The following is a 23,547-nucleotide window of genomic DNA, read 5'->3' as shown; positions in this document are numbered from 1 at the left end:
ACCCACAGCACAGAAGGGTCAAGGGGAACCTTGTCTCTCAGGTTTCAGCAGCTGCTAGAAACCAATGGAACCAAAGCATGGTTCAGTAAGGTATTCGGCAGTGTGGTCCAGTTCAGCGCAGTGAAATACCTCAATGTACCTCACTTTACACAGCAGTGCAGTACAGTGAGGTATACTTCAGTGAGGTGCAGAGCAGTGCAGTGAGGTGCAGAGTTCTACAGTGAGGTACACTTCAGTGAGGTGCAGAGTTCTACAGTGAGGTACACTTCAGCGAGGTGCAGAGTTCTACAGTGAGGTACACTTCAGCGAGGTGCAGAGTTCTACAGTGAGGTATACTTCAGTGAGGTGCAGAGCAGTGCAGTGAGGTGCAGAGTTCTACAGCGAGGTACACTTCAGTGAGGTGCAGAGTTCTACAGCGAGGTACACTTCAGTGAGCTGCAGAGTTCTACAGTGAGGTACACTTCAGTGAGGTGCAGAGTTCTACAGTGAGGTATACTTCAGTGAGGTGCAGAGTTCTACAGTGAGGTACACTTCAGTGAGGTGCAGAGTTCTACAGTGAGGTACACTTCAGTGAGGTGCAGAGTTCTACAGTGAGGTACACTTCAGTGAGGTGCAGAGTTCTACAGTGAGGTACACTTCAGTGAGGGTGCAGAGTTCCACAGCGAGGTATACTTCAGTGAGGGTGCAGAGTGGGCTGTTGTGAAGAGTATAGTGTAATACTATAGAGAGTGGGGGGGAATACACTTCAGTGAGGTGCTGAATCAACCTAAGGACTGACTAAAATAGCAGCCATCTCAGTTTCCTCACAGTTACCATAGAAACAAACAGCAGCACACAGAACAAAAAGGAGAAGAGGAGGAAGAAAGAGAGAGAGGGAGCGAGCGAGAGAGAGAGAGCAAGAGAGAGAGAGAGAGAGAGAGAGATGGACTCTTTTAATATTCTGTACTGTGGCTTACAATTTACTTTCCTATGTCATTTTAATTAACACTGCCACGTTCCTGGTCAGGGCAAAAGCTTTTATTCTGGAACCTCTGCACGGTCTTTCACTGTTACTTTAGTAAGAGTAATGACTCATTTCGTTATGTCCATAAAGCATGCTGAACTCGAGACAGAGAGAGAGAGAGAGAGAGAGAGAGAGAGAGAGATTTATAAGCATCCAAGAGGTTTATCTGTAGCACAGTATTGATGATTCGCCAGAGCCCCAATATGTGACTTTTATTATTGAAACAAACAGCCGTGTGTTTACTCACGTGCTCTACAGCCTGTTAAATGAGTCTCTGGCCTCTGAAATCTACCAGGAGGAATACATCACAGCTCTGTTTACATGTATGCTGTGAGCTTGTGTCTCTGTGTCTGTCTGTGTGTGTGTGTGTGTGTGTGTGTGTGTGCGCGCGTGCATGCGTAAACTCTCTGTAGATAAGTGGACTCCCATGGTGTGTCACTAACCCCACTACGACTTCAACCTCGCATCCCTCTGTATTTGATTCCTACAGCAATACTTGCTTGCTTGTGTGTGTGTGTGTGACTGTGTGTGTGTGTGTGTCAGTGTATGAATATATGTGTGTTTCTGATTGTGGCAGAGTTGAGGCCTACATTCCCGCAGGAGTAAGGAGTCTGCCTGGCTACAAGAAAAATGCATGGTTTGCTTTAACCAATCAGAGCCTTCAGATTTGGTCAGCTGACTCTGGGCTCCTATCCAGGAAGAGAAGGGGGGAAAAGAACCGTTGTGAATCAGATCAAAACAAACCCAACGAGCCGACCTCTCTCTCTCTCTCTCTCTCTCTCTCTCTCCTCGCTTTCTCACACTCCCTCCCTCCCCCGGCTCCGTGTGTGTGTGTGTGTGTGTGTGTATGGAGGTGCTGTCTGAGCTTAACAAGAAAAGCTATTATAAATTTTGTGGGCAGATGGAAGTGGATTTGGACGTGTGTTGAGGGGAGAAAAACTGCACACTGTACAGTGCTCAAATGTTTAAACTTTTGCCTTTGTTTGTGCAAATCAAATCAAGTGGAGAAACAGGACGACCGCTCAGGATTCAATTCTGGTGAGCTGACTAAATAACCATCTATAGTTCAAGCGTTCTCAAGCATAAAAAAATATCCTACAGTTGAAACAAACACACACGCAAACACACACACACACATACACAAACACACATACGCTCACTGAGTTTGCAGTTCCAATGCCCCCTCCCCCCTCTCCTCCAACCACCACCTCGTCTCCATGGATACCGCTCCAGATGGTCGTGCTGAGAGTGACTCGGTAAAATCCTGACAGCTCAGACTACCCACAACCTCTCAATCACACACACACACACACACACACATACACACACACACACAAACACACACAGCTTTCCAAAGGGCCTCCATCTTATTACATTGGCAGATAAATCAGATGAGGGACAAGTCTATTATCATACATATGAGTCAAATACAAAATTGAATCTGTCCTAACTCATTCAATATTGATGCTGTTACTCTGCATATGGTCTAGCAGTATTGTGTATTGTGCCTTTTGTGCTTTGAATTAGCAGCAAATGGAAGAACGCAAATGTGTATGTGTGTGTATGTTTACGTGTGTGTGTGTGTGTGTGTGTGTGTGTTTGCTCCCATCATACAGATGCAGCAGCCCATGGCTACGTTGTGTGTTTGTAAACAAACCCAGTTGTAGTATTCATGGTTCATAATGAACATATTGGTGTGTGTTCACACTGCAGCCTTAAAAACCTTGTTGACTGGACTCAGTGAGACAGAGAGAGACAGACAGACCGGCAGAGAGTCCGACAGAGAGTGACACAAAGAGAAAGACGGACATCCAGACAGACAGACATAAGAGAAGGTGAGAGAAACAGACAGACAGACTGAACAACAGACAGAACGAGCGACACAGAGAGAGACAGACCGACAGAGAGAGCGACACAGAGAGACAGACAGACAGACAGAGCGAGCAACACAGAGAGAGACAGATAGACAGACAGCGAGACAGACAGACAGCAAGACAGACAGACAGAGTGAGCGACACAGAGAGAGCCAACACCTTAATCATGCCCCTCCCCCTGCGGCCTCAGGGCGACGCAACACAACTCGACCTGCTCATCCGCCAACTCCACACACGTCTCACTGAAGTGGAACAGCACATTACAAAATGTCCTTTCAAATTTGTGTTCCAAATCCGTATTCCTGTGAGGGGGTCTACAGTAGTCTGTGAAGAGAGTGTGTTTATTTCAGTCTGTTTGTCAGAGCAGTTCATGAATAAAATCTAAAATTTCAGAGGAACAGCTCTCTGCCATGTACACACACAAAGACAGAAGGGAACACATGAGTCATACAACATGTCTAGCGGGAGCACAAGAAGCATGCTTGTGTATGTGTATGTGTATGTGTATGTAGTACATCTCACTTCATGCATCCTCTGTGTGTGTGTGTGTGAGTGTGTGTGTGTGTGTGTGTACAGTATGTATGGTACATGTTAGCTCATGTATCCTTTATGTGTGTGTGATTTCATCCACTGAGTTTGTATAACTGCCTGTGTGTGTGCATACAAGCATAACCCAGTATATATTTTCTGTTAGCATATTTATAGTGTGTGTGTGTGTGTGTGTGTTTGTGTGACTCAAGCCTACTGACAAGTCTGCTCTTTTCTCCACACACGGCAATCAGAAAGAGGACAAAGTCCTCCGGGGTCCTGTCTAAGACACAGACACACAGAAACACACACACACACACACACATACACACCACATAAACACAAACAAACTCAAAAAAAAAAACTTTCTAGGAAAAATAAAAACAGATTTTATTATCAATGTATTCAATTATCCTGTTTCCATATTTGAAGAGCACTAAATCACAGATAATATTTATTCAAGACCCATGTAACACAACACAACGTGACTGTACACTAATTATGATCAAATAAAACGGATAATAAATACAGTGAAATACTGCGTGCAGAGCTCTGGCAGTGAAAAGCAGGGATGGCAGTAACCCCTTTAACACTTTAAGACCATCTGTATTAAAACACACACTGCACTAAGCATCCACATCTGGGTCAGACTCAAACTGACACACATTAACATCTGATTTCCGTATTAGAACACAACGCAGGAATGAGGCGATTCTCACAGCCTAAAAACCCAACGCTGGCCGTTTAATTCCTTTTTTTTTTTTTAACACTGAGTAACTGTCTTCAGAGTGACTTTAGAGTAACGCAATCACGGATCTGATCAATGTGCCCAGATGTTTTCCATTTTTAAAATCTGTAATTACAACAAACATCACTATTGTGATACTTTTCCACATGTTTTCCCATTTATATTTTAGTGTGAAAGAAAGACATACTGGTGCTATTGCCCTAAACCAAGATGTAATCCATTATCCTGCATAAATTAAGAACACACACACATCTCCATCTCACCCCCCCCCCCCCACAGCATGAACAACACATTAAACTGCCCATAGGAGTTCTTTATGCATTTGCACTAAGAGCATGTGGGTTTCTTGTGTATGTATGTGTGTGTGTGTGTGTGTGTGTGTGTGTGTGTGTGTGTGTGTGTGTGTGAGAGAGAGAGAGAGACAGTGAGAGACACACAGAAACAGACAGAGAGTGTGCGTGAGTAGTTGTGCATTTGTGTTGTATTGTGGCATTTAACCCCCAGCGGGACCTCCAATGCCAGAACAATAATCTTATACATTTTGGGGTGATGTTAAGAAAAGGGGAGACTGGAAAAATGTCAAATTGGGGCAAAAGAGCCAGTCACACAGGACACCCCTAATCTGCTTATGAGACACGAGGTCACACAGTCACACGATGAGGCAACAGACCAGCTCAGACAGGCCGAGGACCAAACCCAGGCCTGGGCACCAAGAGGAGGACACAAACCCCCCCTTTTAACAAAAGACAGAGAGAGAGAGAGAGAGAGAGAGAGAGAGAAAGAGACTGGGTTTGGGCAAAAGGTATAACTCATCTGGCACTACCCCATAGTTTAGAAAACCAGTCTACAGAGCAGAATGGTTCAATTAACCAACAGAGGGGCTGTATCACTTTGTGTTCCTTCAAATGTGTGAAAGGTGTGGGTATATGAGGCCAGGAGCAAACAGAACAACCTGCTGAGTGTTTTAGGATGTAGACAAACCAAGCAAACAACCTTTGTTTGTCCATTAAAAATCTTTGACTCAAATTAGCCGGGGCGAGTCAACCTAAAACCCAAACACCTTGTTTTCAATCTGATTTGTCTCTCTGGGTGCTGGGAACCAGTTTCTCTTATAATGGTTTAGACAAAAGTTCAGGACTGTGTACTACAGGATATACCCTTTTTTTTTTTTTTACCGCCTGTACTAATTCCACTACGTCTTTTTTATTGATCACTTCCATCCAGTGAGCTGAGTCTAGCTCTCCCAGGTGAAGGAAGCTAACAAGGCGGTGTGGTAGCCACCTCCACAAATGAAACTGATATGTCGAAGTGCAAAACACTCGCGAAACACCCAAGCAATGTGAAACAGTCACAGGCATCTTCGAGGAAAAAACACACACACACACAGCAGGGGAAGAAGGGAGGAGAGAGTGAAAGAGAGAAAGTTCAGGAGTTTTCCCTCGTTAACTTAATAACAGACCAGAAAGTCGAGTCGGGGATGAGCCCTTTTCAGATGTGTGGGAGGGACAAATTCTATCACTCTAAACTTTCCACTTCTCAATCTGTCCTCCATAGATGATAAAAACAGACATTTGCCCCAAACGGTTTCCATCTGAACACTGAGACTCTGAATGAGTGGAAACAATATGGCAGCCAGACAAACTCTGACTTGACTAAGGGGTCTTACAGGGATTTCCACCATCTTGTCTTCTCTCCACCCCAAAGCCTTTTTAGATTAGCGTAGAGAACAGAAAGCCTTCAAAAGAGAGACGCATTAACGGGAGGAGGGAAAACAAAACAAAAAAACAAAACAAAACAAAAAAAAAGGCTGAGTCATCCGTTTTGGCCTCAGAGACCCTTGGGTTTCCATTAAAAGGTCTGCCAGAGTCAAAGGGTCTGTGGACTCACTCAAGCACAAACCACTAAGAACCAGCTGAGGCAAAGCCACAAGCTTCACTAACGCTCCTTAACACGAGGCGAGGATGGGGAGCTTCTGTAAGATCCCAGAAAACATACATCAAACTTCTGAATCAAATCAATCAATCAATCAAACAATCAATCAGTTATTCATAGCCGATACGTACTGCAAAGGCGTGAGGAAGTGAACATGCCGTATGCAGGTTTAGAGCAGGAAAAACAAAAAAGGTGTTGAATGAAATGGAAGTTAAGTTTATTTGTGTTGAGTGATTCCATAGTTCCAGGCTGTCATTTTGTTGTTAAAGTTTAAAAGGTTAAAGGCTAAAGCTATAATCATCTGGATCTTCCGTCTACAAATTGCTGTTATGTGATGAGAGGAACTCACTGACATATTTCAAAAGTCATACTTTCTTCTTATATACCAAAAATAAATCCTTTTTTTTAAAAAAATGACGCTGGTATGAAACCATTTGGCTAGTGATGGGTTTATGAACCGGGTCTTATCCCAAATACTCTCACCAGAGCTGGGGCTTCAAATACCAACTCCACTACACACACACACACCCATACACACACACACACACACACACACACACTCCCTCACTCAGTAAACAAACCAGAGCAAAGACCCCCCCCCCCCCCCCCCCCGATCCTCTAACGGACTCTCTGGGCAGAACAGAGACTCAAGAGGGATTTTTGAAACTGAGTTGCCCAAATGTCAGACTCAGTTTTTGCAACACAGCGTTCCTAAAAAGAGCTCTCCTCAACATTTATAAAGGGATCCACACAACTCAGAGAGAGAGAGAGAGAGAGAAAACAATCTCTCTGACTCTGGAGACTAAATTAACCGGACCTTGGCTGCGTCTGAGTATAGTCCATTCAAAGTGCTTCAGTGCTCTGTGAAAAATTAAATTAAAAAAAAATAAAAAAATAAATAAATGAAGCGCCGCGCCGCATTCTACTGGAACAAATGAGGCACAAAGGTGACGTCATGCTTCCGTCCCTGAACACGCACCTGACTCCATCTGATTCAGAGGAGTGGTGAGAACAGCAGCAGCAGCAGCGGCGGCAGCCAATCGGAAGACATCTCTCCACAATGGTGGACAGAACTCAGCTACTTTTCAGCTGCATAGTAGCTTATATTATCGTGACTTATGGATAGTCAACAATGAGAGACAACTTCTTTGGATTTAGAAATCGGACTCTGGTTTTGCTAAAAAAACAGCTGGGTTTTTTTTTTTGGGGGGGGGGGGGTGTTTTTAATGACCCGTTGCGTGATAAGATAAAATGTCCTTATTTGGCCATGGGGACTTTTTCTCCTTCCCATCTTGACATTTCTCTAAAAATCCTGCGACGCTAAATTATTCATATACCAACTCTCCGTCCCATCTCAGCTGCTCTGGATAACTGCTACACTCTAAAACCTGACGGTACGCGTGGGCAGGGAACACGCAGGAAAGACCAAAAATAAAGCAAATGCAGCCTGAGTCATAATTGCTGTTTTGGCATTTGTTCGACAGGTGCGATTTTTGAGTCTAAGCCGCGACAGCGGACATGCAAATTAGTACTTCACTGGATGTTTTCAGGCATATTTCACGGGTCGGTATCAAAGTCCACACGACAAGAAGGACCGCAATTCCTGGACCTGCCAAAAAAACATCTGAACTGGAATCCCAAACATCATTTCAGGTGGGGCTTTTTGAGGGGCATACCGAGGATGAGAGAGAGAGAGAAAATAACAGAGAAGAATGAGCTCCATTTTAATGACTGACTGAATAAGGAGGCTCTTTGGCCGCAGGCTTCAACTGATAGGAGGGCGTCTGGCGACATGATAGGATGTGACACGTTGTTTCCTTTAAAGCTATATATAGGGGGAAAAAATTCACAGAGCAGAATGTGACCATCCACAAATTCAAAGAGCCTTGCATACGGACCTGTTTCTAAAGGAAGTGAAGAACAACTCGCGGCTGCCGGAGACGTATAAAAATATGAGAGCATTTACGCCGCATTGCTGTAAAGGAGCAGCGGCTTTAATTTGACAACACTTTTCCAATAAAACACGCACGTTGTCTACAGGAGAGTCATACAAGCTAGGAGGCTAACCGTAGGATTGTCAAGACTGCCAAGCGAATTCTCACACCACTGAAAAGGAATGCACGTCGATATGTTAATATTAGCATGTTGCTCTCCGTGAAAACAAAGGCAGTTGATATCTTTGGATTTCAGATTGACAGTGTTAGAGACAGATGGTATGTCTATAAGAGGGCACTTTGGTGCAATACATTGTCTATTTAAGGGAGGGGAGGGGTACAGTTCATTTGAGAAAGCGGACTGACCTGTATGCTAAAATTGGACGCAAGTATTGCTTATTGGGGTATCAGATCAGAATGAGGTGGAAAGTGTCCCAGCGTATGCAAGGCCACTAGCAACCTCCACATATTCACAGAGAATAGGGACATGTGAACTTTGACCTCTATCAGCAACTTCACCTCTCCTCTGTTCCGGTTCTCTTTCTCTTTCTGTTCCCTGAGGTTATCTACCAATACAGAATTTGTGGATATGACCAAAGGAGAGCAAAGAGTAGCGCCATTCTCAAAATATTAAAGAATGATCAGGGGTGGGCAGCGGTTGGGGGTGGGGGGCTGAGTTAGACGGAAACCCTACCAAACTCAATAACCAAATGAACTGTGATGACTGTCCAATAAAGTTCCATTTAAAAACTGCAGTGCCGCTCCAAGCGCTCGTCTGAAGGCAGATCCAAAATAGTGGCCCCGTACATCAGATAACCTGGAATCGTTCGGCTTGCTAACAGCAAGCAGTAACATGGTTGTCTTTCGGAGAGGCTCTTGCATACTCTCTAAACAACGCATATTCGTAATATATGAGCTCTCACTAAGGACTAAACAAGCAAAGGATAACATCTTTACTGGGCAGATATCCAAACCGTGACAAGAGATGCTAGGAAGACTAGTGCTTGTTCCACTCTCAATTGTTTGGTTCTGAAAATGCCGGAACCATCTTACTACGGGTGAAATGACACACAGAAGGCAGGATAAGCAGCCTTGTCTACGACATAGCTAACTCCCAGGAGCCTGAGCTTAACTAGGTACTTTTACAACCTTATTTAACAGGCCAAATCCACAGTCATGTTGCATTAAGGTACCCTGCTTCGATACAAGCCCAGGTATAGGCCGTTAATACGTTCTTCGTTTCTACCGAGTAACAACGGATTCACAACAGGATGTGATGTAGGCTTCTCAGCATCCACTTCGATACAACAGGACGGGCTGTTGTCGATTGGCCACCGGGCCGAACCTAGTCGTCATCTTGTAATCGGCTTTTTGCTGTACCAAGTCAAATACAGCGCATCACCGCATTCGATCTAAACACACAAGAATGCGCAACGGTTCACACCCAACAGCGCAGTTGAGTCGCCGTGCCATTGCCAGATTTTTTTAATATACCGCAATGATAGGTGCGCTTGGGTATTTTAGTGCGGTTAAAGGAGCCTATGGGACCACAAGCAAATGCATAAAGGACAGATGTGAAATTCACCACGCAATGTAGGAAAAAGGGGTATTGGTTTTCTACACTAGCCCTGATTCAGTTGCCATCACTGTGAGTTGCTTTAATCCAGCGTTGACCGCACCACTGTTGTAGCTATGGGTGTACCTACAGCCCCCCAACCAGTCCCCGACAGAAAAACAGATTTTTGAAGCGCTACAGTGTTCGTCTTGTTTCCTTATAGTCGTACGAATTGGGGTCAAGGGGAAAAACAAACTGGGACAAACCTTGTACACTTGTCCATAGGTCCCATTGCCCACCACCTCCACCAGTTCAAATATGCCTGCTGGGTCCTGGAATAAGACAAATAACCAATCGTGTTTGTAAACAATACAAAATTGATCATCAATGATTTCAGACTAACACAGAAGTAAAGTAACGAACGCGAGTGACTAAATTGTGGCTGTTTTCACCGATTCCTTTGCACATGCCAATGCTTTGCAAACAAAGGAATCGTCGGAACTCCGGACCCATATCAATAACAAACACCGGAGACATGCAACAAATTCAGCTCAAATCGAGTGTGTTGTGCAAAAGAAAGCCGATAATTCAAAGGAGAGAAAAAAATATGAAACCTATGTTTTAGATGGTACAGCTTCATATTTAGGCTACAGGATAAAGGCTAGCTTGCAATGCCGCTAGCATGCACTCACCCGCAGAGAGGCGAGGTCTATATCAACCAGACTTTTAGCTGGAGAATCGTTCGCCATCTTTTCTGAATTAAATAAAAATTGCAATATATCCCGTCTCCTTCACGCTGTTATAATATCTGTGATGCTGTAGTTCATCGTTCGGGAGTCGTGAATAATCATATGTGGACACAACGACGCCCGGACCGCTTTTTTTCTTTGTATTCCCGTGGTCGTTGTTAGGGAGAGGACACAGGGCTATTCCAGGACGGACTGAGCAGGCGGAACGCGAGCGGATCCGCGCTGCGTACGCCACTTACAGGATGCCAGGGAGAGCAACTGCTGAGAGAGAGAGAGAGAGAGAGAGAGAGAGAGAGAGAGAGAGAGAGAGAGAGAGAGAGAGAGAGAGAGAGAGAATGTAAAGCCACATATATAAAAGTGATCTGTAAGCAAGCATGAAGCGAGTCGTCTAAATCTAAGTCCCTTACATTTTAAACTAAACAACGTATATACCATCTGTCAACTGAATGGCCGTTATCAGATAAGATATCCAGTATCCAGATGAGCGTGGGTGTGGCACCCAGGGGGTAAGTAGCTTTATCACTGAAACAACTGTTCAATAAGTCTGAAGCAAAACAACACAGATTCAACATGGACCCCTTTTTCCACAGTCTCTCTCTCTCTCTGTGTGTGTGTGTGTGTGTGTGTGTGTTTGCATGTTCTAAAAAGACTCTGTGACTTAAGTGCACATGTGTTTTCCTATCATTTTATTCATGAGAAAAAAAGGTCACTCACAGTTCAGCCGAATACATCCACAGGGAGGGGTGGTCCAGTGAGCCTGGGCACCTTTGTGTGTCAGAGGAATGCTTTTAGTGTGTCCTTCGCTTGGTGTTACATGGATGCAAAAACACTTACCCTGTTCTTTCACACTTCTCCCTCACATTCAATATTTTCCCTCCATTCACAGAGAAGATACTAGCAAACCAGCATTTACAGGTTCACCTCGACTGAGCACATTCAAATCCAGTCAAAACACCGAACTAGACCTCGCCACACTGATGAACTATCAACTTTTTTCCCTCCTCTATCTGATAATTTCATCAATGTGTACAACTATGTTATAACTTTGTACTTCATGTTTACTCTTTGAGTGAAATGCTTTTTTTTTTTTAGTACAGAAGGCCACTGTGGTGCATTGGATTTCTGTAAAAATTAAAAAAAAAAAAATGTGACCCTAGAGGAAGCACTGAAACCATGAAATTAAACAAAAGTGACTCTCAGTGACCTTTCACATTCAGAATCGTTTTCAGACCAGGGAGAGGCAATTCTAGTGGAAGAGGAAATTCTGTTTGGATGTATTCTGGTCTATCTTATTTCAGTGTAGTGTAACAGTCTAGTGTCCAGTCCAGTGTCGCTAAACTTTAGGATTCAATTTCAGAGAGTGATTGGAACCCACATTTAAAACTACGTATGAATTCTCACTCTCTCTCTCTCTCTCTCTCTCTCTCTCTCTCTCGCTCTCTCTCTCTCTCTTATTCTCTAACACATGTGCACACACACATACACACACACACACGCTTTAACTTTTTACAGTGTTGTGATATTGTCTGTCACCCCTCTGTGGTCATGGCTCTGCTGGGCCATGTGAGAACAGAGACATTTCTTGCCTTTTTCATGATAAATATTTTATTCATTTTCATTTTTCTTTTGAATTATTTTTCTCTTTCCACATGTCCCATTCCCTGCCACAACACCACAGAAACACAGAAAACACCAGCTCCAGTCAGAGCAGGAGCACCACAGAGCTGTCTCACAGAAAAAAACCCTGTCTTCAGTTTGTGTCTCACTCTTCTGTACTGTGGGCCAGGGGCCATGTGACATACCAATCTTAATTCCCTGTCTCAAGCCCCATATTTGATATATCAGAGCCACTCTCACTACCTGTCTCACCCCACAGTGGACATAACATACCCATCTCCACTACCTGTCTCACCCCACAGTGGATATAACATCTCCTTTTTACCTGTCTCACCCCACAGTGGCTTTAACATACCCATCTTCACTACCTGTCTCACCTCACAGTGGATATGGGAATAGTTTGTGCATGAACATAAACTCTGTGTATGTGTGTGTGTGTATGAGAGAGAGAGAGAGAGAGACAAAGGGTGGGGGATGGAAAGAAAGTGGAGAATAGGGAGAGACAGAGAAGGGGAAAGAGAGAGACAGAGTCTGAATGTATTGTGAGTCTGCAAGTGTGTATGTGTGTGTTGGATGTGTGCCACATCAAATGTATCTTCTTATACTATATAGCAAAGTGTCCTGACCAGAATATGTGTCAGAAACACAGTTCTGGACAGTGACTGGTATGAACTGTCTCTCACAGTGCACAGGCACCATGCAATTATCAGCTATAGTTCCCGCAGTTCTGCTGTCTCACAGGTTTCTCACAGTGTTTGTGTGTGGGGGGTGGGGGGGTGGGGGGGGTGGAGGGGGGGGGGGGGGAAGTGAGGTATTGTCTCAATAGAGAAGTGGAACACAAAAACAAAATGTCAAATGAGGTAGAAGCTATTGGAGTTCAGACATACTGACGTCTGTATATACGGTCTAGGTATGTGCGTGTGCGTGTGCGTGTGTCAGTTCCCGAATGATTACCTTCACAGTGCCAAAAATAACCTGGTACCTAGCGGCTAATGCAGCAGCATTTGTCAAATGATATGAACTATGTACGGCGTTACATTGCCTGAGAATGCCAGACGACTGAACATTTGGGTTGTTTTGCGCTTTGTCATACTAAAAAAAAAAAACCTTCCCATAAAACAATGCCTGATGATAGAAATGTAATGTGCTGAATGAGTGAATTTATAATGTGTTCCAAATGGTGCACATCAATGACACAATCAGACAATACTTGGTGAGTAAAAAGAGGAGCTAAACAGAGAAGCAACAGTTTAATTACACCGCTCACACACAATAGGATGGCCAGGGGTTCATCTATGCTTCTAACGTTCCATTTACACACACAACACACACACACACGCGCAACACACACACACACACACACACACACACACACACAAAGAGCTGCCATGTGTGGTGTGGCCCGTGTAAACAGACAGGTGTTCAATGGTGTTTACCCAGTAAACATTTTTCTGCTGTTAGTTCTTGAAAGGTAAAGAGAAATGAAAGCTCTCGGCAGAGGCAGAGCGGAACATATCCGTTATATTTATTAATATATATTAGGGATATGACACCCCAAACAAAGGCAAAGTGGAACTGAGGAACTCAGTAACACAGTTCCTTCAGGCCATAGTTCTTGCTTTGCAAATAATATGACTGCCTTCTGTCCTGATGAGGACAGGTTCTGGCACGTAGTCTGTGCACGCCCATTTAAATCCACACATGTAGATGTGGTTCAGTACCACTGGTCTTTTTAACACACAGGCAACTGACAAATGTCTTAATGTGGAGCTCTGGGCCAGAACATGCTGCCAGAAGCAATCATATGTTTCGGACTGTAGAATGTCATTCATACGCTTCCAACCAAACCATAGTCCATAACCATACTCATCCAGGCCCTAGACTGGTATTTGGAGTCAACTAATTGAGAGCTGCTTGTCTGTTTTACTGTTTTTGTGTCTCACACTACAGAATGGACATTACAGCCCAGGAATATTGTGCTTTGGACCGTATTTGACTCTGTTAATGACGTCTTTTCCCTCAGACTTCCAATGCCAGAATCAGCTGAGTCACTGTTCTACATGAAACATCCCAGGCTGAGTGGTTTTCATCACTGAAAAGGACCCTAACAATAACCCTTCTCTCAAAGTCGCTGAGTAACCGTGGTAACGGAAATATGGGCTCACTGGGCCAGCTCAGCGTTGATACACACCTGTCTAATCCTGATGGGATGTTGAACTGACTCAGTGTCCACATCTGTGTGGAAGTAGCAGCTCTCAATACAATGTACCACTCCTGTTTACTGAAGTGTGGTATTTCCCTGTTTGGGTAAGATAGATTTTGAAGTGTTCAGTTGTTTTATAATTGGTGTAAAAAAAAGTGTTAGTAAAGTATCAGTGAATCACTTTTATTCAGCAAGGAGTCACATTCTCTGTCCTCTCGGTCAGTGATTAGCAGAAAATTGGTAATGACACAAAGCCATTAAAAGTGCTTGTCCAGGTAATTGTCTTGGAGGGTGATGAGAATCTGTTGGACATAAATAAATAAATGAAATTCATAAATAAACATGTCAATGAGAAAATTCTTGATATTTGATGACCTAGAACCATGTCCTCTACAGCTCGTCACTGCCCCCATGTGGCCACAGTCTACCATCATTAACTCTTACTTCCTCTGACACACCAGCATAGCAAGGACCAGGACACACACACACACACACACACACACATAATCTATGGCTCCACAGCCAGAGAGATACACATCTTTAAGGGCTAAAGAGGGTCCAGTGCCTTTGAGGCTTATATAGGGACATTATGGTGGGGGATAACACATCAGCGGAGAAAGTGCTTCAGAACTGAATATCCATTCACGAGTAGAGCAGCACCTCTATTGAGGAGGGAAAAAAGACAACAGTAGTTAATGGGTTAACAAAAACAACCAAGCAGTTTGTAAATTCTGCAATTTTATTATTTGACACAAAGTTATCCTTTTAAACAAAGTGCAAGTAAACATACAAAATGTACACAGCACAAAGAAACATACTGATATTAACAACAAAACAGCACTGTGGGCAAAATACACACATATATATATATATACACACACATTTTCAAACTTTCATATCCTTAAGACATAAAATAAGGCCTTATAAAATGAGAATTCATCAGTTTCAGAAGTGTCGAATAGCTTTAACTTAAAATTAGTGACAAAAATCCACACTGAAGGAGATAACTGTCAAATCATATAATAATATTATTACATACATACATACATACGTACATACATACAGACACACATAACAAGACTTCACAGTCAACCATGAAAATTATTTATTACTTTTTAAATTATATTAATCCTCTACATTATGCTAAGAATTATGTGTGAGTGTTTTAGAGAAAGAGAGAGAGAAAGAGTGTGTGTGTGTGTGTGTTTGTAATGTATTTTGTTCATTCATGAGGCACTTGTAAAAATGACCCCACACACACCTGGACATTAACAGGCTGTGCGAACGGTCCAGGGCAGCTCATTTCTGCTTGTTGCTGGTTGCGAGCAGTAATTGTTGTGAAACAGTTTTAAATTTTAAACATCTGTTTATGACACTTTCGTCACTTTCTGTCCAGAGTTATAATCAAGAGTATCAGGAATGTTTTTTCCCCCCTAAAGAGATTCTGACCTAACACAGAAACTGACAGGAGCAGTAGCAAATCTATTAGATTAAAAGATATATATATATAATTTTTTTGGTAGTTCTTTGTCTGCTTTTATCTCTCTTTATCGGTCATTCCCTCATGGTTAGGGTTGTTAGGATCTATATTTCTCATGTTTGATATCTTCCACTGCAGATGTCCTCTCTCAGTGTGTCGTCTGTGTCTGTCCTGCGAACTCAAGTGAACAGAACTTTTGGGGGAATGAGACGACATACTGAGGCCACTGCCTCTAGAACAAGCGAGGTAGGGTTTTTTTTTGTGTGTGTGTGTGTTTTTTGTTTTTTTGGTAAACATCTTTGTGACAGACCATAAACGGGGACAGGGAACTTGCATAGACCGTCTGTCTTTGAACAGATTTGCCCGTGGTCGTTTTTGAAAAAAAAAAAAACGCGGTCATGGGCTCTAGCTTGGGATAGCGTCTTCATGTGATCTTCATTTACACCATCGGTGCTGATGTAACAACACAACACAAGATCTGATGACACCCGCTCAAGTTCAAGTCAATTCATTTACGGTTCAGGTCACTGGTCGGCCAACGAACCACCTTGAATTCTTGAAGTGAACTTTGCAAAAAAACCCAAAAAAAACCCCATAGACAGGAAGTAAAGATGTAGGTAGTCACTTGGGCCTCCTGCGTGACACGAAGAGCAGGACCCGTCGGATGGCCACCAGACGCTCTCGGAGAGATGACATCGCTAGGATGGTGAGTTGGGCTCTACTTTCCAACGGCAGCACAGCAAGCAGCCACCAGCACCAGGCTGGACCATTAGAACTTGCCTAAACAGACAGGGAAAGAGAGAGAGAGAAACAGGTTTCAAAATGTAGGCCTCTGGTCCAGGATATGTGTTCTGACTTGCTACTATTGTTATATTTGAGTTGTGTCCGTAAAGGCGTGAGAGATGAAAGCGTCTGTGTGTGTATATATGACTGGTACCTGTGGATCTGCGTTTTTGCCTGGTAGCTGGCCAAAGTGGCTGAGTATCTGGTTCTTCATGTTGTCCTTTAGAGAACTGAACCAGTCCTTCGCCTGTTCATACACTGAGTCATGCAACCTCTGCAAGTCTGTCAACTCCTCACCTACAACCTAAACACCCCAGCACACACACACACACACACACACAAACAAACAAACACGGAGGGAGATAAAGAACAGAATGACTCACACTGAACAGTTTATAAAGTTACATAAAGCTAAAACATAGGAATAAACATAAACATTGTTTCCTGACATGGATATACAGAATCACTTAACACACACACACACAAACACACACGTACATACACAAACACACAGAGGACACATTATACCTCTTTGTCCTCGAGGTATTCTATCTTGGCTGTGTGGTATCCGTCTCTCTGACCATGACTGAGAACCCGAAAACGAGACACGCCAATTGTGTCCGCTACAGAGCGTCCATCGGGGAAGAATTTCACATCCCGCACTTCTAGCATACAGCCGTAATCTGCAAATCTGTAAGAGACAGGACAGCAAGAGGTAGTCAGCACTGGCACTGTGTGTGTGTGTGTGTGTGTGAATGTCTGTCTGTGTGTGTGCGTGTGTGTGTGAGTGACAACGTGTTTCTCTCTCTCTCACCCTTTGAGATTATCAGCTATACACATCCCAAATTGTTTGGTTCCTGTTTCCATACAGCGGCGAATCATCAACCGGTACTGTGGCTCAAACACGTGCAATGGGCAAGGGATTGTGGGAAATGCCATGGTACAGATGAAGATGGGCACCTCCTGGTTCAAACTGTCAGGGGGAGTCAAGGGAATGAGATATAATAAGATATAATTCTACACCAACTTAAAGATATCATACGTTCCTAAGTATATCACTTTACCACAGAAACAGCATTTCACTAAAATTCAATTCCACATCTAAACCTTGGGTTATAAATATGAAATTGACCTGATTAGGGGTCTATGGCACAATATGTAAGACAGCAATGATAATAGAAAACTTACTTTCCCAGCTCCCTCATTTCCTCTTCATGGATCTTTTTCCTGTCTGCTAGCTCCTCCCCCAGGAAGTGCTGGAGCACCTCCTCCATCACAACATTCTTACTGTAGCCTCTAGTGGCCAAATACTGCAATTACATCACATAAAAACCAAGTGAATATTCACAATTTTACTTGAGTATAAATGATAACGTAATTACACAATAAATGTAATTTTGTTTTGTCATCTTGCTTGCATTATCATTCCCTCTCTCTATGTGTGTGTGTTTGTATGTGTGTCTGCTTCTGTGTGTGTATTAGTATGTGTACATGTATGTAAATGTGTGTGGTTATACCTTTGACAGGTTTTCTATACACAGGGGGGCATCTAGCATTGTGTGTGTGTGTGTGTGTGTGTGTGTGTGTGTGTGTGCGTGTGGTTATACCTCGGACAGGTTTTGTTTACACAGGGGGCATTTGGGATTGTGGTCCAGACAGCGCTCCAAACATTTCAGACAGAAAGTATGTCCACAGGGAGTAGTCACAGGCTCATAAAACAACCTGAGATAGAAAGAAAGAGAGAAAGAAAGAAAGAAAGAAAGAAAGAAAGAAAGAAAGAAAGAAAGAAAGAAAGACAGGAGTTGTGTTAATGAAATGTTAGCCCGCGTGCAGGAATGTCTTCACACAATTCTCTTCTTTTTGGTCAACAAGATCTTATTGACTGTGGGAACTGAGAACCGTTTGGTGATTGGCAGTTAAAGTGACTGACAGATGACAAATCATACCTCATGCACAAGGAACACTCCATATCTGTGCTGTCTAGCCTCCCCCTGAAACCGGCTACAGCTGTGTGAGATGAGCAGGCTGAGTCTAAAAACCAACACACACACACACACACGGTCAAAACATTTCAACTACGAGCAAAAAGTTGGTCACACTTTCATTCTAGCAGTGTTAGTGTACAACAGAAAACGGGAAAGTTGTAGGACTGCTCAGGTGGAGCTTGACTTGCTTTATGTTTGGATGGATTTGTGTGTAAGTGCATGTGTTTGTATGCATGTGTGTGTGTGTGTGTGCGCGCCTGTGTGTGTACCTGTTCTGAGGAGTTTGGTTGGAGGCTCATTGGACGGTGTGTCAGTGCTGTGTTTCCTCTTCAGGCCAGATGGAGTTGACAGACATGAGGCGACACTGCCCAGGGTCTTAGTGCCCTCAGGACTACTGTATTCATCAGAGATGGCTGCATTAACACTCCTCTTTCTCTGATCGCAGCTCTGAGAGAGAGAGAGAGAGAGAGAGAGAGAGTGTTTAGCACTTCTGCCATGCATGTGTGTATGGAATTTGTGAATCATGTGTACAGACCAGGTGTGTGTGTGTGTGTGTGTGTGTGTGTGTGTGTGTGTGTCACCTGTGTGTGTAGAGAGCTCAGCAGGGCAGCTGGTTTAAAATACTGTAGAGGCTCTGTCTGAGGAGGACTCAGAGACAAGGCCAAGCCATCTCTCTCAAACACAGATGAGAACACTTCACTCAGCAGCTACAAAGAGAGAGGTAATAAACACATTCAGAGACCATAAACCCACTACTTCATCACACAGTTTACTCAAAGAACGAGAGAGAGAGAGAGAGAGAGAGAGAGAGAGAGAATATGTGTGACTTTGAGCACATCTACCTTCTGGGCCTCCACCTTTACTTCCGTCCAATCAGGCTTGAGGGCCAAACACAGGAAGTACTCCTGAAGAGCCTCTTCCTGTCGACCTGCTTTTACCAGGGCAGCAGCCTTTGCATAGTGACCCTGTTAGTACACGTACACAAATACACAAACACAAAAACATGGACATCAGTACGTTTACATCATTCCTACGACAAACTTACTGCGGCTGTGCGTCATCAGGGGTCTGTTCACACACTGACAGACAAAGGATCAGAGTAAAAGAAAGGAGTGTGATTGCGTAAGCTTGACACACACGTGCGCAAAAAAGCCATCTGGGTGCAAATCCAATGTCTGACAGATGGTGTCTAACAGCTAAACGCTAACTGCGATCTACCAGTGGATACAGGGTCATGCCACAGGTTAGAAACCTATAGAAAGCACCTCGGTCAAAGACAAAAGAGCCTTCTTCTGCATAAAGTTAAAATATTAGAGCCTTAGGACTGGTCACTCTTTTTGTTATATGTGGTTTACAAATGTGTAAGACAACCAGGATCAAAAAATATAAGACACTAAAGATTTAAGGGTCATTATTGACTACACAGTTGAAATCAACGTATGCTTCTGAAGCCGCTACGTATGGTCACGTCTGGAAACGTGCGGTAAGATTATTAAGGTAAAATCTTACGACAGGGACTTTGACACACTCTGATTACAGAATAAACAGGAAGCTGATTAACTGATTTGGTATGGTTATGGCACCATAATGACTTTATGGCACAGTTATGGCCATGTTTGTGTGAGTGAGTGAGTGAGCGAGCGAGCGAGCGAGAGAGAGAGAGAGAGAGATTGAGCGGAAGATAAGGGTGTTTGTTAGTGTAGGTGTTTGTCTTACTTCGGGCCAGAGCGGCTGTTGTCTGGTGGCAGTCTCTGTGTCCATAAGGGCCTGGTTACATTTGCCCATCATAAGCAGTAACTCTGAACGCTGGAGAAGCAGGTCACAGTCTGAAGGTGCTGCACACACACACACACACACACACACACACACACACACACAAATAAGAAAACAGTAAGGTTATTACCTCCAGTATATTTTACCAGATGTTTCTTTTAGATGTCCACATCATGTCCTTTGGCCTTTACAAAAAGGTCCTTCTGGGCTGGACCTAAACCATGTCTTTAATTATGACCAAAAAACAATTCGACCTGTTGTCAAGTTCTCCTCTGATTCAACACAACATCCAATGTGTGAGCAGCTGTACTGTTTGTATGGTAAGTCTACAATATATAACATTACTGTAGCATTAAGGACAATGTGTCATCTGCCCTTGCATATGCACAGTAATGCACCAAGACAAAGCAGAAAGAAAAAAAAACTGGTTACATAACAATACATTTGAACAATAGGTTTACTGCTTGTGTGTATAAGATGGAAGTGAAGAATTGAAAATGTACGTGTGTGTCTTGAAAACGTGTGTAGTTTTGTTGGTAATGGTATGCTGGCCTATATTTCCCGAATTGTTTCACAGCAAGGCATTTGCATGTTCGGTGTTCAGTGGAATCTCCTAATGTGTGTGTGTGCGTGTGTGTGATCCCACTGAAACTTTTTCCTATCACAATATGCATGAGCATAAAATTCATGAAAAAGAAATTGAAAAGAGTGAGCGAGAAAAAAAAACATCATTTCACACAGGGTTAAATTAATGTAAGGTTAACTCTATGCTGTTATGAATGGATGATTATAAAACATTGACCTTGACAAGTAGTTTACCAAACCTGGTTGACATTTTGGATTACAAAACGAGTTCGTTGTTCGTTTTACGGTTTCCCATAGAGAATTGTCCAATTGGGAGCCCTTGGAAGTTTGGTTTCTCTATCGCCCCCTGGCGTCGACATGTGAGTGAGCAGGGAAAAGTAGGTCAACCAGGATGAGGTGAATAACAAGCGTGAGGATGCACTTATGATCACCGTAACCCGTCAAAACAAAAGCTGAGTCCATAATTAAAATAACTTACCAAGTTCCACAGCTTTGTTGTATTTCTCCAAGGCATCTGCAAAGTTTTGTTTTTTCCTTTGGTGTTCGCCTTCTATCCACAACCGAACGCCTTTACTTTTCGACTCGAATAATTTATCTAAACACCCACTTAGAACCACATTCACGCGGAATCCATACGGCTGGGGTTTCCCATCTACTTTATTAAGTTTATATTTGCAAAATACACACTCAGTGACTGTGTCCTCTTCGAGACAATGTTTACAAAAAGTGTGGCCACATTGCAAAGTTGAGGGGTCTGACAACAAGCGCTTGCAAAGACGGCATGAGAAGGGGTCCGTGAGCTGGTCGTACGCTCGTGATTCTCGGTCAGGTTCCTTCGCAGTACTTGACCCAAATTCGTCTTTCTGGTGGGCTAGCCCAGAGTCCGAAACATTCAATTCTTTTTCGCGAAGAGTTCGGACAATGTTTTCAACCAAGCAACCTAGCTCTTCTGATCGGAGAGTTCTGATGTTAGCTGCAGTGATGTACGACTCCAAAGCCTCTGAAATCCTTCCTGATCGAGCCAATGCGTCGGCTCGGCGAAGACAGAGCCCCCGGTCCGGTTGAGTAAGATCTGCGAGCTGAGATCCGTAAATTTCCGCGGCGAGCTCGAAGTTACCCGTCCGACAAGCATGAGCAGCTACCTCCAACATTTCTTGACACAGTCCCACTGCCCCGGGATTGGAAAGAGAATGGACAAACTGGTCCGACTGTTGCTGAAACTCCGTCTGCATTTTTTTTTACGTTGACCTTTCAGAAGACCGTCTGGTTAGTCAAATTTATCTACACCTTGTCTTAAGGGCTATAGATGCGTTGTGTTGTTTTGTGTTTGGAATGAAAATGCATTTTCACTGCCGTCCATAACCTAGTTAAAACAAAACCCTGGTGGTGATGACTAGAACTAAATTCCACGAATGAGAATTCTCAGAACCATAACAAACACAGCACTATGGCTGTATCATTCTGTCAGTGTTCCACAAAACCGAACCCAGCGACCTCAAATGTTCCAACTGTTTTCCCTGAACAGAGAAACAGACAGTTCCCTCCCAGTACAACAAATAAAAATTAGGAAATTGATAAACTTGGATAGTTGAGTATTATTCATTCGATAAGCTGGTAAAGAAATTTCATAACGAGACACGTAACGTCCTGGAAGGCATTAACTTTCCACCAAACACGAAAGAAAAGCAAACAGTCACTAAACACTCGCCTGAGACGAATGACAGAGCAGTATCAGTGCCAACGACTTAACTGGTTTCAACTGTCCAACTGGACAAAAACATATACGGCTAATGCCAGCAATCCAAGAAAACTACCGGTGTGTTGACGTGCTCCTGAGGTCGTTAGCTAAGCGCTCGGACGGAATAGGTGATTAGCAAGTAACTCCACAAACGTTAGATACCTCTGAAATACAGAAATCTGCTGTCTGACGAACTGAAAATCATAGCCGCGCAACCGAGGGACCATGAGATATCTTCATGCACCATTTAAACGACCGGTAATTCAGAATAACTCGCTTGGTCTTCCCCACACTGATCCTCCTTCGATATCATTTGTTGGAGGAAGTTCTAGTAACTGACCATGTGATACAAAATGAGGAGGCTGATTGGTTGGCCAAGCGGCGTGCTTACATTGTTATATAAACGTTGTGTAACCTCTTACCAGCAATATTTTGAAAACCCGGACAGTTAGTTTAGCACCCGGAAATATCTCGTTTCCTGCCAATGAAAGGCTTTTTATGCGTTACAACTCTGCAACAAAATAAAACATTAATTTGCTGTCCGGTCTGTTCAAGAAATGTTCACGGAGATTTTGTGATCCACGCTGGTGATTCGTGATCTGTGACGGATAAAATCTTTTATGTAACCTTTTACATAAGAATCAAATTAAATAGCCTAAGCTTTTCAAAGTTTACACAGGACACTGATAATTAATGCTGTTTAGTAATTTAAAAATAAACAATGTAAGGTACCCGTGAGGGACAGATATTGTATGTGGCCACATCGCTGAAAAATGGCATAAAAATGGTTTGTTTGTTTGTTTGTTTGTGTTTTTTCCTACACTACCAGAGGTGCTGCAGTAGAATGACGTATTGAGAGAATTACAAAACCTTTACCCATAGACGTAGCAGTTACTTAAACAAACTCACAAACCTTGTGTCTCAAATATGTGACAACTCAAGAGTAATGACAATCAGATTCTTAAATTTACCAGTCTTTGAACATCAAATTCAGGACTCATAATAGCAGTTAGGAAACAGTTTAAGGAGTGCGTTTGAGATCATCTTACACTACAAATCT

The 23,547-nt window shown here is 43.2% G+C and overlaps 2 protein-coding genes across 3 annotated transcripts in view; both read right to left on the bottom strand.

Annotated features, from left to right (window-relative positions):
- LOC115822114 (mitogen-activated protein kinase kinase kinase kinase 4-like) overlaps positions 1-10,323 on the bottom strand; it is a 50,043-nt gene extending 39,720 nt beyond the window's left edge. For both annotated transcript variants that reach the window (XM_030785780.1, XM_030785781.1), the window contains exons 1-2: positions 10,267-10,323; positions 9,841-9,906 (exon numbers count right to left, since the gene is read on the bottom strand). In XM_030785780.1, the coding sequence (XP_030641640.1) occupies positions 9,841-9,906; positions 10,267-10,323 (123 nt within the window). The remainder of the gene's footprint in view (positions 1-9,840; positions 9,907-10,266) is intronic.
- A 5,792-nt stretch (positions 10,324-16,115) lies between these two features.
- On the bottom strand, positions 16,116-22,758 carry LOC115822207 (LON peptidase N-terminal domain and RING finger protein 2). The gene is made up of 12 exons (XM_030785922.1): positions 21,228-22,758; positions 20,108-20,226; positions 19,234-19,356; positions 18,963-19,098; positions 18,661-18,888; positions 18,353-18,437; positions 18,014-18,128; positions 17,595-17,716; positions 17,221-17,379; positions 16,935-17,097; positions 16,561-16,710; positions 16,116-16,403 (listed from the first exon to the last, which is right to left on the bottom strand). Exons 1-12 carry the CDS (start codon positions 21,979-21,981, stop codon positions 16,245-16,247), a joined length of 2,313 nt encoding a protein of 770 aa, XP_030641782.1. The 5' UTR covers positions 21,982-22,758; the 3' UTR covers positions 16,116-16,244.
- Positions 22,759-23,547: the final 789 nt, after the last annotated feature.

Source organism: Chanos chanos, chromosome 10 (assembly GCF_902362185.1).
Source record: "Chanos chanos chromosome 10, fChaCha1.1, whole genome shotgun sequence".
NCBI lineage: Eukaryota > Metazoa > Chordata > Actinopteri > Gonorynchiformes > Chanidae > Chanos > Chanos chanos.
The sequence above is the reverse complement of the archived record's forward strand: the minus strand, read 5'-3'. Positions and strand labels throughout refer to the sequence as shown.

Coding starts and splice junctions, on each gene's coding strand:
- LOC115822207 (XM_030785922.1), bottom strand. CDS start 21,981: ATGCAGACGGAGTTTCAGCAACAGTCGGACCAGTTTGTCCATTCTCTT. Junction 18,889..18,962: donor ACACACACAGGTGACACACA/CACACACACACA, acceptor ATACACACATGC/ATGGCAGAAGTGCTAAACAC. Junction 17,098..17,220: donor ATAGCTGATAATCTCAAAGG/GTGAGAGAGAGA, acceptor TGTCTCTTACAG/ATTTGCAGATTACGGCTGTA.